The following is an 18,279-nucleotide window of genomic DNA, read 5'->3' as shown; positions in this document are numbered from 1 at the left end:
AGCCCCCAGACTCTGTCAATAGGGACGGAGAGTTTTTGACGTCGCCAACTTCTAATGCATGGTTATCAAAGCTTTTCAGCCAGTGTTCTGAATACGTTAGTCTATTTGGTTTGCATTGCTGGCGTTATAACTGATTTTGCATCTAGCACATATGCCTAAAATACACCATTTCTAAAAATGGCGAATTTAATTACCCTGCGAATTTATGTTAACCAACGTTATATCTACAAGCATTAAAAAGCCATCATACAAAATGTACTACAGGAAATGATTGAAAAACAAGCTGAAACCATCCCTCATAAAGCATGGTGAGGTGAGACTTTACTAACTGTATTTTGGGATTACCCTATCAGCAAGTAACTGTAAATATTGAAATATTTGGGGTGGTTTAATCTTTGTGGTTTTTGCAGTGACCAATTCACTGTTAACCCATTGTTAACTTTCAACCGCAAACTTAAAACCATCACAAACACTTCATTTTCTACCCACCATGAAATTTAATTCCCGTGAACTTTACAGTATCCCTTCGGCAAGTTATGTGGCGTATGCTCTAGTTTCACATAAAAAGGCAAGACCACGAGAAATGCTTTGCAACTGCTCTTATCTTAAGACTTGGCCCAGTTTGATTTGTAATGTATTCTTATTCTTGTAAAGACAGTATTTCGGGCTTATACGAAGTCAATCAAATTAGTCAAGGCAATAGCGTCAATCGTAAACATGTTTCACTTGTTAGAATCATATGATGGAGACATCCTGCTTCTACATAATTACACATTGGCCTCAATCCAGATATAGCAGACTCCATTATCCTTTTGAGATGTAGCAGCCCATATAAAGTTGGCAAACAAATTAGTAGTGAATCTAAATGTTGATTCTACTCAGGCTGGAAACACTGAAATGGTGCCAAGGATCATTTTCTAAATGGTTATACATGTATATATATATTACATTGTGGCAGGGCTAATATGCTAAAATTGCCTTATACATCACACGGTTCTTTCACAATGTATAACTTTACTATGAATATGCCAGACGGCAAGGTTTTTTCTAAAAAGGGGAAGAGGGGCACATGCCCTCTTGCTCTGACAAGCATAAAATTCGGGTTGAGCAGGGATGCTACTGCTAAGGGCACATGTGGCCACTGTGAATCTTCAACTGTGAAATGTCTGACAGTAATTTTCCCCCTCAAGAAGCCTTAGGATGCCCCATTGTAAGTTAGAATTTGCTAAACTTCATTGGTATACCAATAAAGAATAAATCTCATATTTTTGTTCATTCACAAAAAAAGTCATGTTCTTCTCTGACTTTAGGAGACTTTGCTCTGGGGTCGAAATTCATTTTACACCTTTGTAACTGATAAATTAAGATAGGAATAGAGGCATTCTACCGTATCAGTATCCGTTTTCTAATATTCTCTTTACAATTTATGGCACATTTTTGCTTATTTTGCAGCTTATTTGTACAATTTACAGTATAGTCCCACACTCTTTTTTGGAAAGGGACAAAAATTGACGTGCATGTGGCCTTACAGAGTTATTTGGGTGAACCTTATAAAAAACCCTTATTTGATTTCAATGCAATCTGTAATGATTATGCAGAATAGAATGTCTGATAGGATGTGCATCATCACACAATTTAACACACTTCTGTAATATATATAATATATACTATACATAGTAGTCAACCTGAGGCCACAGAGTTGGTATCTGAGAATGATCCATTTCATCAGTTTGAAACATTTAGGTCAGTACTGCTGTCTTGGGTACAATAACAAAACTAGGTCTGCCCAAATGGCACCTTTTAGGAGCGATTCATGGTCACATTGCCATGCGTGAGATATTCCATTCCAACTATGGCCTTATGCATGCATCACAAGGTGACGGCACTCCAACACCTATTCAGTGTTGAAGGCATGGCTGTCTGCATTATGCATTCCTCTCACTACATCCTCTTATAAGGAACTAGAGTTCCACAACCCTATACCTTCCCAAACAATATTAATGGTAACCTTTAGGACTGATGTACATGTGTTATAAATGTTTCTGATTGATTAAACTCCCCCTGCAGCAAAACAAGCAGCTAGGGGGCTCAAACTCAAGTCATTTCTTTCTATGCTCAAGAGCTACATGTATCTGACTATGCCAATTTAGTGACCATACCATCCTAAGGTCAAAAGATATACAAACTGGAATTTCCCCTGTAGTACCAGAACAAGCTGCTAGGTCACCCAAAATCGAATGGTTTCGAGATCTACCCAAGATCTACCCGCATACAAACTATTAGGACAATGCATCTAGGCCTTCTCAACTTATCATTCTGACAGATGGACAGATACATGGAAACACAAATCACTACCCAGAACATAACCTTCTGGCAAATTAAAGGTAATAACAAATGGGGACTAGGTGGGATAACTTGTACTGTTGCCATGTATGTATCTGAAGATGACGGCATCTGAAAAGCTATTCAGTATTACCCTAGGCAAGCAATGTGCAACGTCTCACCATCTTCTGATAATAAATAAGAAATGCGGAAAGGGAAATTGGATGAATGAGATGATCTTCTAAGTCATTACAGAGTACCAAAATGCAATGAGAACACTGATCATAATTAAAACAGTGTTTTCGATACCTTATATATTCATTTATCATAGACTTACTTGCTAAGTTCCTAACCTTAACTTTTTGTATGTTTCATTTAATTCAAGTTCTGTAGAGCTTGATACAATTACAGATAAATAGGCCTAGTGTGCTTGTAAACTGTAATTTCATTGAGTTACATGTAAGGTGAAATTTATCCAAAAGACCATGGACATATCATGGACATCATCACTGTCAGGCATTTCCTTGTCCGATTGGAATAATTTCTACGACTGTCACAGTAATTTGCTTGAATCCAATAACTTAATGCCCAGAATTACACAGAATGTTTCCTTGTATCTCTTCCAGATTAAATTCCGGTACCTATTTTGCTCATCTGCCTAACTCTATGATACATGCCGCCTGTAATATTTCTCTCCTAACTGTTTGAGGGGTGCCTATGCATAACGTGACGTCACCCCAGCGGTGGATGGATCATTCCTTGACAAAGACCGATGTCGTACGGTCGAAAATTTGGGTAAGTCCAATTTTTTGTGTTGGAAATTACAGTTTAAACTCGTTTAAGGAGGGGTGCCTATGCATTAATTTTCACAAATTTTCTGAAAAATGCACGAATCACTATGCAAAAATGTACAAATGTTATGAAAAAAGCATGAATCACACACAATACCAAAATGTACACATTTTATGAAAAATGCATGAAGCACTCATGATGCAAAAATCTTCAAGTTGGAAAAATTAGTCTTTCAATGCAAACCGGCCAACCGCTGCGTTGTGAGAAGGTATGCTTAGTTAGTGTTTCTTACCCACAATATTTTGACTTTAAAGCATCGAATGTGCACATACCATCACAAAGTATTAAATTTTTTGATATATCCTTTGACTGACTACAAGTAGTTTAAAAAAGACTTCATATATGAAAGACAGTTGGTATATATGAGGGCCTGCATGCCCCTTTTACGTAGAGCGTAATCGGCCGTTTCAATTTTACGTAGAGCATTGCCGACCACTCCATAATTTAGCGTAGAGCGTAGGGGGGCTTTCTGAATTTAGCGTAGAGCGTAGAGAGGCTTTCTGAATTTAGCGTATTACGTAGCCGGCCCCCCGAATTTAGCGTAGAGCGTTGTCGGGACCCCCCCATGCAGGCCCTCATATATAATAAATTCTAATATGATTTTGTCACCTTCAAGTGCATGTTGCAGTGCTAATAGCAAAAATGTCAATTCTATGACAAGAAGATTTTTTAGAAATTTGTCCCAGTAGTATGAAAAAGACAAAACCTCCTTGGTTCACATAAACTCACGGGGTAATTAAACTCGGCATTTTTAGAAACGGTGTATTTAGGGATATGTGCTAGATGCAACATCAGTTATAACGCCAGCAATGCAAACCTGATAGACTAACATATTCAGCACACTGGCTGAAAAGCTTCGATAACCATGCATTAGAAGATGGCGACGTCAAAAACTCTGTCCATTATTGACACAGTCTGAGGGCTTCGTGGGAGAGTCACACTGCATGGTTGTTCGCTGGTTTATAAGACAAATGTCACATCCGCATCCAGCTAAACACAATTATTTACAAGATAACTAAGGGTCTTATTAGAATCTCTTTTGCTAACCTGCAACTGGACTCTAAGTGTGATCAATCATCAAAAACACCTCTTTGTTGCTACAACCTATGGCACGTCTATTTTCCCGCCACCATATTATTACCCAGAATCCTGTTGCTCAGCAGACAACAAAGGTTTGTGTTTTTGTCTAAATGTTGCGTGTGATAGTGGACTGAGGGCGATATTTTCCTCAAAGTTTGCTCCTGACACAACCAGAATCACATGGACATAGTAGTATTACCATTGCTACGGCATCCAGCTAACGTTTCGATGAATAATGTAACGTTACACGTTGCCATGACGGTGGGGGTTGACTTTGAGGGACGTTCTACAGACTCAACAAACGGGTTATTACCGAAGGCCTGATGTGTGTGGTATATATGGCTGTTTTGTCGTGTTTTGTTTTGATTTGACACGTTTATATGACCTTAGAACTCACTTCAGGCCAAGGTGGGAACAATAGCTGCTATATAAAAGCTGATTAGCGGCAAGATATTAATGACGAATCTTCTCTCCTGTAAAAATGTCAGCACCTGTCCGAGAGCACCGTCATTCTGCGTGTGACGGCAGTTTCAAATTACAATATTATGGTATCAGCACGACTAGAGAGAAAATACAACACATATAGCATTGGTACAAAGGTAATCCATGATATTGACAGTGTAACAGAAAAAAGGATGGTTTATTTGTTCTGCCAGATTGGTTTCAATTAACTTGTATAAAAAAAATCCCCGTTTTACGTGAACTAACGTTACATGTGACTTTCCAACCTTAAAGTTTGCGTAGCAGTGCTTAACAAAAGTTCATTCTGTGAACATTTTTTAGAATTTCAAATTGGTTCACATTCCCTACGGCAAACATGAATTCAAACAATCAATGAACCCACGGGCCCCATTGTTTAAACAGTCAATTTGTAGTCTATTTTCTCTCAGCCTAATAATAGACTGATCCGGACTGTCCATTACAATCAGAGCAGTTCAACCAATAAGAGAATGACAGTTGCTGCATCTCTGTCAAATATTTGCATTTTCATGATTTACTTTTCCTTTGAGCACGTTAAAAATGGGGAATTAAGGGCTAACAACCCCTTCCTGTAAAAATACACCTTGCTGCTGTAACAGCAAGGAAACTTGCTGCCCTATGAGCCACAAGGCACTTGATATTAAAATACAAGGGTCTAAGCGAACGAACAAAGGCCCTATCTTTTAATTGGTCCATTCAAGGGTTTCTATTAGGTCTGACATTATGTTGGCTGTCAATGCTGCATACCACTCATGAAAAATAAGTCAAAGTCCAACGATGCTGAAATGTGGGCTGTGAATGTACAAATTTTGACACGAAATTGTCAGCAATGTCATGTATTTTTGGTGAAAACTTCAGTGATTTTTGTGACAGTAGGATGAGTTGAAAATTGTTTGAGACATCTAGAAGCAAATACCACATAACTACATAAAACCCCACCCCCGAAAAATGCGTTGGGGGGGCATCCCCCCGAAAATCAAGCTGAAACCCTTTTGTATCTTTTTACTAATAGAGATTTTCTTCACTTAATAGCTCACTCTACCAGCACAATTTGCCTCTCAAAATGCAGGAAATATCGTTTCAGCGGGACAAGATTTCAGAATTTTCTCCGACATTAGCATACTCCGGGAGCGCCCTAGGATTGTCGCGCCGCCGGCATATATGTCGGGACGGCGTCGCCCCCAAAGCTCTAGCTGAAACTCTTCCGGCGAAAAATATGTCGGGAGGGTTCGAGGGCAACGCACCCCAAAAGTCAAGCTGAAACCCGTCTGTATTTTTTCACATATAGAGATCGATGTCATTAAACTTAGCTTACTTTATAAACAGAATTGGCTCATCAAAAATTCAGGAAACAGCGTTTCAATGGGTCAAAAATTTCAAAATTTTCTATGTCGCGCTCCGGCGGAAAAATTATATGTCGGGAGGGCGTCGTTTGCCAAAACTCAAGCTGATATCCTTCTGTATTTTTTTCACATATAACGTCATTAAACTTAGATTTTTTAACCAGTAAAATTTGCCCCTCAGACTTCAGGAAATAGCGTGTCAATGGGTCAAGAATTTTTGATTTTCCTGCGGGAGCATGTCGTGCTTTGGGCGAAAAAATATGTCCCCGGAGGGCACCGTTCTCCCAAAATCAAGCTGAAACCCTTCTGTATTGCTTTTTACAAATAGAGATGTCATTAAATTTAGCTTACTCTTCAAGCAAAATTTGCCCCTCAGAATGCAGGAAATAGCATTTCAGAGGGTCTAGATTTCAAAATTTTCAGGGGGAGAATACTCCCGGACCCCCCTAGTATTGTCGCGCCTTCAGCGCTCGTCATAGTGATCAATATTTCATATCAAATATCTCGCCCCCCCCCCCATACAAAATTTCGTGCCGCCGCCTCTGAACTCGGCCCAACATTCTGACTCTAACCCTAACCCTAACCGAGTTGACCAGGGAGTTGGGCCGAGTTGAGTAAGCTAAGTTGGTAACTGGGCCAAATTGTCCTGATTCCAGAAAGAATTCAGCTTATGCAAATTCCTCTTTGTTGTAATGTGCTAGAACAACATAGTCACAAGTCACAATCATTTCTGCAGTACATACCAGTGCATGGTGTGTCTGCGAGGTTGTAGATTGAGCCGACTGCGGGTGGGACTCCGCCTCACCGCAAGCAGCTTCCCCTGGAACGAGTGCAGCATGATGTCGTTGTCTGCTTTTTTTTTCACCCTCGGATAAACGACTATTCAACTGATCTTGCCCGAAACCCTTCAGTTAATTCACGAGAATCTTGCTGTCCTGATTTCCAGACAAAATCCTCTTGAACAAACAATAGATCCTGTCCTGCTTGTGATGGCTGTCACTGAAGTATTCCTGCCAGTTATCCACTGAGGTGTATTAGATATCATCCACTCAGCAGACAATATAAGATATCAGGCCCAATGAACTCCCGCAACCACACAAATAAGGGAGATCATGTACACATATGGACCAATATAGCTGTCACCTTGACGTCCCGTTGGGTGATAGAAATGTTGTTTTGACAAAATGAAGACTCACGCAGTTTGGCCAGCTCATATCAAAAAGGTTTGCGTTCTTTCATCCCAAAAATTGGGACAGTGTCGCCTGAAGCATCAGACACAATGTACCCCGTTGCTAGGCGACGCAATCCTGGAGCCCACAGTCGTCAGCTTGCGATGGGCAGGATTTCCGTCCCCATTAGCCAGCAGCGGTACCAAAACACAACCACATATGTCAGCCTGTCAATCAAAACCAATTCTCCCTGGTGATAGCTGGGTGGTCCAGCAAGCTGGCCTTGACCCTGGCTTGTGTGCTTGATGTCCAAACTGTTGCACAAATGCCAAAGTCAGTTAACCATCAATACACAACTTTCCATCGAAAAAAAGAAGCAAAATCAAGACTGATTGAAGTCTTGTATCTCATGTTGTCCATCATATTATTGGCCTTAGGATACAGTCGCTGATTGCCTGTTCATTCTGATAAGGAGAGAACAAATTCCGCAATGAACCTGACGTCGTCTTCATAGAAATCACACCTTTGAGATGTCACTAGTTTGAAGAACATGTGGTCCCGAATCCGTCTGGTCTATGCTCTGAACACGTAATTCAGGTAGCTGAGCACCCTGTTTATTTGCCCCTGGATAGTTCCTTTGGAATACAAAGGCGTAACCACTCTCACCAGCAACGATCCGTATCGTTGGATGTCTTACTGATGTAGCGACTCAAGAGCAACGAACAAGGTCAACAACCGTCAGCAGCTGTCGTTTCGACAACTCTTCTATCAAAAGGTTTGTCAAAGTGGGGAGCTCACTCAAACAAGATGCAAACATCAGTGCAGCCCTGCAAAACTGTGGGCTGTGGAGATGACATCAGACATTGCTGTGGATGCTCAACCCAGGATTACGCAGCATACTGCTGACATTAAGACTAAGTAGGCGGGAATTTAGCGGCAAATGCTGTTACAGTAGTAATCGCCTGAGTACTTGGTCTCAGGAACAGTCCACTCTCAGTATAGGTTGGCAAATAAAAGGCAATAGTTTCATACCAACATTTTTTTAGATAATTTTCTGCAAAATCTAGAACGTTTATTCTACATTTCAAGGGTGACGTTGGATGTTGAAGTAAGATATAAGGTTCAATTTTTGATCCGATCAGACTCAAAACCCCCTATTAAAGACTTCAAATAGAACAGCCTAGAGACCTTTCTGTAAGTTGTCGGAGTCTGATCAGCTGAGTTTATGATGTATAAAAGCCTGGTATGGCTTGTGTCTCCGTGTGTACACAACCTGATTGACGTCAGAGCTGAGGTTAGCTTTCCAAACATCATAGCAGCTGCAGACTAATCATCAACCCACTGCACATACCGTATTGACACATCAGGGGGGCAGCTGGAAATCAAATATTTGTTCTACAAATCAAACCATTAATGATAACACCATAGGGCCACACCAACAAAAAAATTGGAGCGACAGGGCGAAAAAAGAAAAAAAAATTTTGGCAAATAGTCTGGGGTGAAGATAAGGGTTTACATATTAACATAAAGAATAAGAGGATTATTCAAATTTAAGCTTTGTATGGCTCATTTTATGCATACACCCCTTTCTTTGATCTAGTACTATAATTTCAGTAAGAAAATTACCTTTTGCCATGTAATATATGGATTGATATTGAGAAATAGTTTTGATAAATGAAAAAATATAACTTCTGATCAATATGACCACACTTTTTAGGTATGTGCAGTCCTTTATAATCTATTTTGGTGGTTATTGAGTTTTACAACTGAACAAATAGTAAAATTGGGAGTTAAAATTTGTGAATGGGAATAGTGACCCATTTTTTTTTTCAAAATGGGAGAAACAGGACAGGCTATTCTGAGAAGCAACAAACTAAATTGGCGTGGCCTAGAGAAGGAACAAATATTATGTACGCCATAAATGAAACGTATTTTGCACAATGTACTTCTAAAGCAATCTTAAAGTCAGGAATCTTTTTCTTTAAACTCATGAAGCAGTTGTTATTTTCTAAAAATGTCATATGAATACAAACATATAATGCAACTGCTGACTAGTCAAGTTGCTAAATAAAGGGTATGCCTAAACACCTCACCCGACCTCATCCGACCTCACCCGACCTCATCCGAGTCTAGAATGCAGTGTATACGGGGCAGGGACATTATTTGACGTTCTGGATACGTTTAATATGCAATTATGAATGTAAAATAAGCAGCAAACTCTAAGTATTTACCAGTTTTTATAAGTAAAGTGAGGTCAAGACGGCTGGTGCAATTGACTACACACTATGTGCGTGTATTCGACGCTGAAAAACACTTTGTGTACAGTTACAGTGTACAGTTACTGTCTACAGTTATTGTGTACAGTTATTACGAGTTGATTGTGATGAAAAAGTAATTAGTACCCACCGTCTTATCAAAAATAAATAAAAAAGGTATGAAGAACTTCCCCACATAGACCCCAACAGTGGCATGATCCAATATGGCGGCCAGAAATCTTCTATCTTGAAAACGAGCGGAGTAACTTATAAAAACTGGTAAATACTTAGAGTTTGCTGCTTGTTTTGCATTCATGATTGCATATTCAACGTATCCAGAACGTCAAATAATGTCCCTACCCCGCATACACTGCATTTTAGACTCGGATGAGGTCGGGTGAGGTCGGATGAGGTCGGGTGAGGTGTTTAGACATACCGCTAAATAAACAATACTTTTTATGTTTTTGGATTCAAAAAAGTATTATTAGCAGAGAACCAGAACACTTTCCTCTGGAGTTGACTAACCCTTTGAATATAAATTCATTCACTGACAGATCTCTATGTTTATGAGGTATACGTTGTATGCATCAAGTCTTCTTTTGCATTGATGCCCTGGAGGCTATTTCTGACCTGATAATTTGATATTCACTTTTGTTCCTTCATTTAACATTGTGATGCAAAATGATCTGAAATCTTGATGGGTGCAATAAAATTAAAGAGAAACAAGAATTTCCTCACTTTGGCTTTAGTTGTTAAATACCATATAAAAGTTATAGCCATGTTTAAGGTCTCATTCCTGTGTTACTCTGCGTGTATACTCTAAAGGAGTCCGTGGCCCAAAAAATGAACGGCTGCATGTACGTGTGTCTATATCGGCGTAAAAATCCCTTTTAGCTAGCCCAGCTGATGTCAAGCGTCAGACTGATGAAAGCTTGTTTGTAACTAGAGAAATTAGCAGGCAAATTTTCGCAGCCGCGCGCGAGATCGAAAGTACACAGCCCGGGCAGTGTGTGTGATTCGGTCCTGCGCTTACAGCTGGAAATGCCTTTTTGGGGGTGTAGCCAAGTGCAGTTTGTAATTACTATCAAAAGAGATTGTGTGTAGCGAAAATGTTGTCAATATTTTTACACAATCTAGGGTAAATGGTCTCAACATGGAAAGAAAAACATTGGCACATTTTCTATATCTTCAATACGAACACGCCCATGTAAAACACGTTTTATAACATGTAAGCCTATATGGGGCAAAAAAATTCATGAATGAGACCTTAATGGTAGAGTTAGCCCAAGTGGAGATAAAATGTTGTGTGCAGTCATAAAAATCTCTGCTAAGAGCCCAAGGAACCTACATTTGGGTGTTTTTTTGCTGGAGCTCAAACTTCCATGAAATACATAAAATCATGGTGTTTGCATAGTGGGCTAAGGTGTTTTACCAGGAATAACAATTACTTTAATTCCTGTTTCCATTCATGTCCAGGTAGTTGCTTATTATAATATTTTTTATCAATCAACACTAGGTAGCAACCAAGGCAGGCAAGCCGGAGCCTAACCAGACTGATTGAAGAGTGGCTAATTTGCCACAGCCTGTATAACACGGACTACCATTAGGCAAATGACGACTGTGTCAATAGACTGTACCACATTACCTTCAATACAAGGTATAGTGTGGCGTCGTGTGGCGCAACTGTAGAGCACACCGCTGTCAAACAATGGGTCCCGGGATCTAATCCCAGGTGTGCCCAGAGACATGTCCGAACTTGCGCCCCGACGTTGTGCCCTTGGGAAAGGCACTTAACACGACTTTCCTCACTTCACTCAGGTGTAAATGAGTACCTAGCTCATCTAGGGTTAGGGACGTCCCTCGGATATGACGTTAAATGGAGGTCCCGTGTTTGGGGAGAGCAACACCCCGCGCACGTTAAAGAACCCACCACACCTTTCGAAAAAGAGTAGGGGCATGCCCCGGTGTGCGATGGTCCAAATCTTACAGTCCGGTCTGGGATGACTCCTTGAAAAGGTGATAGTTCACCTGTTATGTCAATCCTTCCACAAAATGTGGTAAATCAAAATAAATAAATAAATAAAAATAAATAAATAATACAGGGGTATCGATGTATAATTGTTTAAAACCTGAAAATACTGTTACAGTGCCTCACATTGTCATCATGTTTCATCAGGACCTCAATAACTTAACCAACAGGCCAAAATTCAAACAAAGCCATCAAAAGAATACACAAACAAAAACAGTACCTGTCAGAGGTCACTGCCCTCCTTTCAAGAGGTAATGATAAAGTACAGTTGAAAATGCCTCTGTCTCTGCTGTTGCCCATGTTTCTGTTGCAAAGACTGAGAGCTAAGGTAGGGGGAGCTGCTGCATTATTCAATGGCCCTAACTTCGCACAGTATGTAGATGATTATTCATCACTTGGCGAAAACAGACATGTCGCCAGGAACAAGAGTTCGGAGACCTGAGATGCCTCCATGAAATATTCATGGCTTTTGTAAATTTCTTGTTTTAATTCTGAGGTGTTTTTTTCTTGCTTAGGCCACACCATTTTTTTTTTTGCTTCTCGGAATAGCCTGTCCTGTTTTCCCATTTTGAAAAAAGAATTGGGTCACTATTCCCATTCACAAATTTTAACTCCCAATTTCACTAGCTGTTCAGTAACTGTTGTAAAACTCAATAGCCACTTAAATAGATTAAAAAGGCTTGCACATATCTCAAAAGAGTGGTCACATTGATCATAAGTTGTAATTTTTCATTCATTAAAACTATTTCTCAATATCAATCCATATATTACATGGCAAAAGGTACTTTTGTTACTGAAATTATAGTACTAGATCAAAGAAAGGGGTGCATTGCATTAACACGAGCCACACAAAGCTGAAACTTGAATCATCCTCTTATTCTTTATGTAATGTAAACCTTTTCTTCACTCCAGTCTATTTGTGCCCTGTCGCTGCAATTTTTTTCTGAAAAAATTCGAGAATCAACAAATAAAATTGGTGTGGCCTTAGATTCATCTTCTAAGCTGTTTTAGTCACATCAAACATTAAGGCACATGGGGAAAACTCTGGACTCGGGCCAGTTTCATTTCTTGTCACTTTTCTGGCACCTTTGACCTAACTTCCTGTGTGTATAGACACACACGACTACGAACCACTGTGTATTTTATGAAGAAGCTACCTGTGCTACCATGTCTATCAAGAAATGAACTATTTTTGATTAATGATTGATTTTCTAATTGCACAGAAGGAGATATTTTGAAAACAAAAACTATAGGAGAATACCAGATAATGGACAGCATTATTGCTTACTCTTCCATTTCATACCTGCTGAGTCTCTTTTGTCCTCTGGTCAACGTTACATCAGAGTAACAGCCGTTCCATACAATCTCTTTTTGGAAACAACTAATAGTACATGAACCTATATATAACCTTTCATGTATATATGCAAACATGACCTGATACTAGTGGCCTTATGTTCCAGGGATCTGCTTCGATATAAAAGGATGACCCTAAATCAGAAAGCTTCAGCTATGATTATGCCAAAATAGTATCATACTTATATCACATCACATCATGGTACCAAACATACAATGAACATCCACATGTAATTGATGGGTCATAATGCCATTGGGCATAGGAGTTGCAATCAAAGTTTGGACCATGGAACATCCTGAACAGCAACACTTGATACCATACACAGATATTTGTAGACCTTTTATTTTCCAATAAAGAAAAAAGAGCTCACTATTGATTTTGATGTATGAGTCAGATAAATTTGTGATCTTAAATGTGCATAAATGTGCATGTGTGTGTCTTCAGAACTGTATGTGCATGTGTGTGTGTGTAAATGTTATTTCAAATTAATGTAGGTTACAAAATATTAAATACAGTTTTATGGTAAAGGTGACAAAATAAAAGTAAAAATGGTAAAGGTCAGGTGCACCTGACAACATTTTGATAAAGTCACATGCAAATTAAAATCAAAGGTTTGTTACTAATAACTTGACAAACCATTGGAGCATCAAGTGACACCAAGGGTTCACAGGCAATCATGACAGGGTCAAGGGTTAAAGGTCAGACTTACCAGTACAGATGATCTCTGACATGCAAGGTTCGGATTCATAAAGTGATGTCATCAGATCAATGATGGGAAAAGGGGAAGAAATGACAAGGAAAACACGAGCAATCAATGTAAGATACGAAGACAGGCACACTGAACTTTACACTCAACTGGCAGGGAGAGAAAGAAAAAATTATTGAAAGAAAAAAAGAGAGTTGAGGTAGTTTAGGATGTGAAACAACAATGAGCGTAACATCATGGTTACTGTAAATAATGTAAATAGCAGCTATAACCTATTCACTGCAAACAGAAACAAAATGTATCAGTCAACCACTGATGAGACAGTCAAATAAAGAACATATTTCAGCAGCAAAATGCCTCAGTGACGTTTCCTGCAATACAGCAAGAAATCACCAGGTGGCACTCTTGCACTACAGCATGGCAGCTGACTATACATCACTGTACACATCTAGGCAGTGAGGGGTGGGGGAGTCTACAACCTACTGCAGTACTAACAAGATATGCTAGATGGCATTCATGGATGAACACCTTGAGTTGTCTTGGTCTTGGCTAACTGCACAACGGTTGCAGATCCTTGGCGGCTTTCCGTCCTCAAAACTCCTGCTCTTCAGCCTGCAGACACAAGGAGGCACTGCTGTACAAGGGTAGTGACAGTGGAGAGCTACCTCTACTTTCTGGATGTTTGTCTTTTAGAACTGGTACTTTTTGCGTAGCTTTTCATAAGCACAGTCTACAATACAACACCTTTGTATAAGAAAAAGTGTAAGAAGCTAATTCTACTTTCTAGAAATTACTTTTGTATAGTTTTTAATAACTTAAGTTGCTGTCGATCTTGCAATGACTACACAGTCTACAACACAACTTTGTATGAAAACTGTTTCCTTACAAGTTATGAGTCTATCACTACTTTCTAGCAGTTTTGCATAGATTCTAAAGACTTTGTGCTATCAACTTAGTCATGACTACAGTCTACAATAAAAACAACTTTGCATGAAAAATGTTTTCTTACAATAGAAACTAACGTTATCTCTACTTTCTGGCACAGTTATAATTTTTTCCAAGTCACTTCTACAAAAGAGCCCTTTTACTAACTTTACCTTTAACCTTTTGCTGGTAAAAAATCATCTTCTATCACAAATGATTTAGAATTTTAAATTTCAGGTGATCAATTGAAAAAAAAGAAAATATTCAATGCTAGTATACAGGTAAGTCTCCATTAATTAATTAGTAACATTTTGCATATCAACTTTGGTGTACTGCAGCTCTACTTTACAAGATTTGGATGTTTTGAATTGTCAGCTTTCCCATTCATTATATGATTTACTACAGATTCATTGGTATCAGGAAACAGTGAAAGACAGTGCCATAGTATGGAGGCTTAGAGAGAGTTAACCCTCATACACCCAAACCTATTTTTGCGACTAAAATGACCCCAAAATGTTTTGTTCAGTAAAATCTCCCTTTTCACTTTTTTCGCTGATTGTTATCCGTACATTGCTTCATCAATGTAAGAGGAATGTTTCGGCATGTTTAGGTTTGAAAAATTTCTGTTCATTATCATAATCTATGCAAAAAGATCAGAAGGACACCTCTTGAGCTATTCCTATTTAGACCAGGGGGGGATTTTTGAAGCTCACGCCAAATTTCATGTTGCATAACTAATGAACAGCTTACGCGAGTGCCACCAAACTTAGTGACTTTTCATAAAATGTCCCTGACAAAAATTTCAAATTTATAAAGTAAGTTCATCGTTTTTGGTGTTGCTATGGCAACAGGTTTTCGACAGGCATATTTTACCAAATCTGCTAATTTCAGTTAAAACAATGTCGTTTTGAGGCTTTGTTAGTACGCCAAATGTATTTTTTTACATTGTTATCATCTTATGTAATCCAATGTAGCTTTTCTCGATTTAGAATTGATATTTTATGCTGATTTGATGACGTCATAGGTCAAAATCCAAGATGGCGGATAGAATAACATAAAATTACGTCATAATGACGTCATATTACGTCATTATGACATTAAATTTGTTCTGGTCACATGTGCATCATCCTCTGAAAATTTGGTGGTCATACAATAAGTAGTTTAGGAGTTACAGAGGGCAGGTCTTAAAAACAGCACATTATTTTTGCTGGGGTCAAAAATGACCCCAGAGGACTCAACACAGACTTTCCTATATTATGTTTGTGTATTGTGTCGATCTCCCTAGAAAATTAGGAGAGGTTAGAAAAGATGTCTACTGACAAAGTCACGGAAGGATTTTTTTCCAGATCGTACATGTTCAAGTAGCATGTCAAAATCCACGCCTGGGGTCAAAAATGACCCCGTTCAGGTGTATGAGGGTTAAGGAGAAGAAAGTTCAGAGGACCTGCTACCATATCCTTGGGACTAATATACTTCTAGAATCAACCTCAACTAACCAACAAATGTTCTTTAGCACCAAGGACAGGACCAAGATTACTGTGCATCTAAAATGTTTCATGTGCTGAATTTCTTATTTTCACTCAAACTTTGAAGATGCCTCTGAGGACTGAAATACTTTTTTTTCATCCTGACCTTAATAATACATGTCCTTCAGCACCAAGGACAGGACCAATATCCTTTGATTCTGGCTTAAAAAGTGTTGTCAAAATGCATAACTCTACTGACAACCTTGTTTAGATGTCAAAGATGTTTCTCATTTTGAAGTTCTTTCGTAGGATAGAATGGAATCTGCTTTCAAAATCATCATGACCAAAGAAAGCATGATGTTCAGCACCAAGGTCAGGACCAAGATTACTCTGCATCTAAAATGCTTCCTGTGCTGAAGTTCTTATCATAAATTAAAAACTTCAAAGATGATTCTGTGGGCTGAAATATTTTTCCATCATTCTGACCTAAATAACACATGATCTTCATGACCAAGGACAGGGCCAACATCCTTCTTTTCTGGCTCAAAAAGTTTGTAAAGCGCATAATTATACTAAAGTCAATACCTTGAATTAAAGATTTCAAAGATGCTTCTCATTTTAAAGTTTTTATCGCAGGATACGATAATGCAATAGACTCAAATGCTTTCAGAATCATCATGACCTAAACAACACATGTTCTTCAGCACCAAGGACAGGACCAAGATTACTCTGCATTTAAAATGTTTCATGTGCTGAACTTCTTATTTTTACTCAAACTTTGAGACGTTTCTGAGGACTGAAATACTTTTTCTTCATCCTGACCTTAACAATAAATCTCCTTCAGCACCAAGGACAGGACCAAGGTTACCCTTAAACAACATTTCCTCTGCTGAAGTTCTTATCATAAATTAAAGCTGCTCCTGAGAACTGAAAAACTTTCCAATCGTCCTGAAATACACAACACATGTTCTTCAGGACCAAGGACAGGACAACATAAATCTTTGCTTGCTCCATAATGTCCCTATACTGTATCACTGTAGCACTGATACTGTTTCAACCTCGAACATAAAACTGCTGTGGACACTCCATTTTCTCCCTTCTATGAAACTAAATTCCCACAAAGTTATTTACAGCAGTAGCCTATCTAATTCTATTCCTTAGATACTGATACTAAATGTACTAAAAAGTAAGAGCACTGAAAGAATAGTATTACCCCTGCTATTCCATAAAGTGAATGTGAAGCAGCAGGATAATAACACCGCCAAACCCCACCAAATCCAGGCTCAACCCAGATATATGAAGGCATCCAACAGGGGGAGTGGCACAGAACCACGGGTCAGCTTTCACAGGCTTAAAGTCATCAAAAACTAATATCCGAGGTCAAGCCAGGGCTCTGTATTGAAACCCACTGACGTGGCCAGGTTATTAGCCCTGCCAGTCAACCAGTAAAGTGCTTGTATTCCCCACGATAAAGACAGGAATCAACCTGGGGCCAGGGTGTGATGAAGTGTGCTGCCTGTCCGTAGGGACCCTGTTCTGAACCAGGATTATTACTGGCGTCACCCAGGATCTTGGAGCAATTAACTCTGCAATGAACTGTTAGGGCTGTTCAAATTAAGGAAAGATTTTTATTCATAAATGACACCCTATGGATTCACAGGAACTAGTAGTGGCACGATGGCCTTGTGGTTAGGGTTGTTGACTCAGAACCTGGAGGTACTGAGTTCAAATCCCCGACAGGTCCCGATGTTCTACCCTTGGGAAAGGCAACTCAGACCAGTTTTTTCACTCCACTCAGGTGTAAATGAGTACCTAGCTTTGGCTAGGGATGTCTCCCAGATAGGACATTGAATGAAGGACTCTATTTTACTTCCTGCCACTGTGCGTGTACCTGGGGCATATATAAATGTATCTCCTTCAGACTCAGTTCTCATGTTGAAATTTCACTTCAGCACTATCTTTGCTGATCCCAGAACCAAGATATACATTGTTACAGTATCAAATTGCTGTAGCTTTGCAGATGAAGTTGTGGTAAAGCTTTTGATAGTCAGTGTGCAATGGACTTAACCTCAGCAGCACTGCCTATCAGACTAACCAAAATTTCATTATGTCTGGCTAATCCAGTCTATTCCTCCCATTACTCAATGTTATAGCCATATAATTGGAGTTGTCCATATTCAATAGAAATGGCTTAGAATCGCCTTTCTATACCATCCGCTATTTTCCCACCAGTGACGTGGCTTTTTTGATACTGTAAATACCCTTAACTTGTGGTTATTTTATTTTGCAGTAGGAAGAA

General features: G+C 39.1%; 1 protein-coding gene across 12 annotated transcripts in view; it reads right to left on the bottom strand.

The window, feature by feature from the left end:
• The window catches only part of LOC136445028 (3',5'-cyclic-AMP phosphodiesterase 4C-like), a 366,783-nt gene that overhangs the window by 170,461 nt on the left and 178,043 nt on the right, over positions 1 to 18,279 (bottom strand). The window contains exon 3 of one of the 12 annotated variants that reach the window (XM_066442860.1): positions 14,119 to 14,202. The exons of 10 other annotated variants lie outside the window; for them this stretch is intronic. In XM_066442860.1, the coding sequence (XP_066298957.1) occupies positions 14,119 to 14,202 (84 nt within the window). Of the gene's footprint in view, positions 1 to 6,820; positions 8,206 to 14,118; positions 14,203 to 18,279 lie in introns of those variants that run through there. One more of the 12 variants, XM_066442873.1, reaches the window with a different exon arrangement.

The sequence above is a fragment of the Branchiostoma lanceolatum genome, chromosome 11, assembly GCF_035083965.1.
Source record: "Branchiostoma lanceolatum isolate klBraLanc5 chromosome 11, klBraLanc5.hap2, whole genome shotgun sequence".
NCBI classification, from domain to species: domain Eukaryota; kingdom Metazoa; phylum Chordata; class Leptocardii; order Amphioxiformes; family Branchiostomatidae; genus Branchiostoma; species Branchiostoma lanceolatum.
The sequence above is the reverse complement of the archived record's forward strand: the minus strand, read 5'-3'. Positions and strand labels throughout refer to the sequence as shown.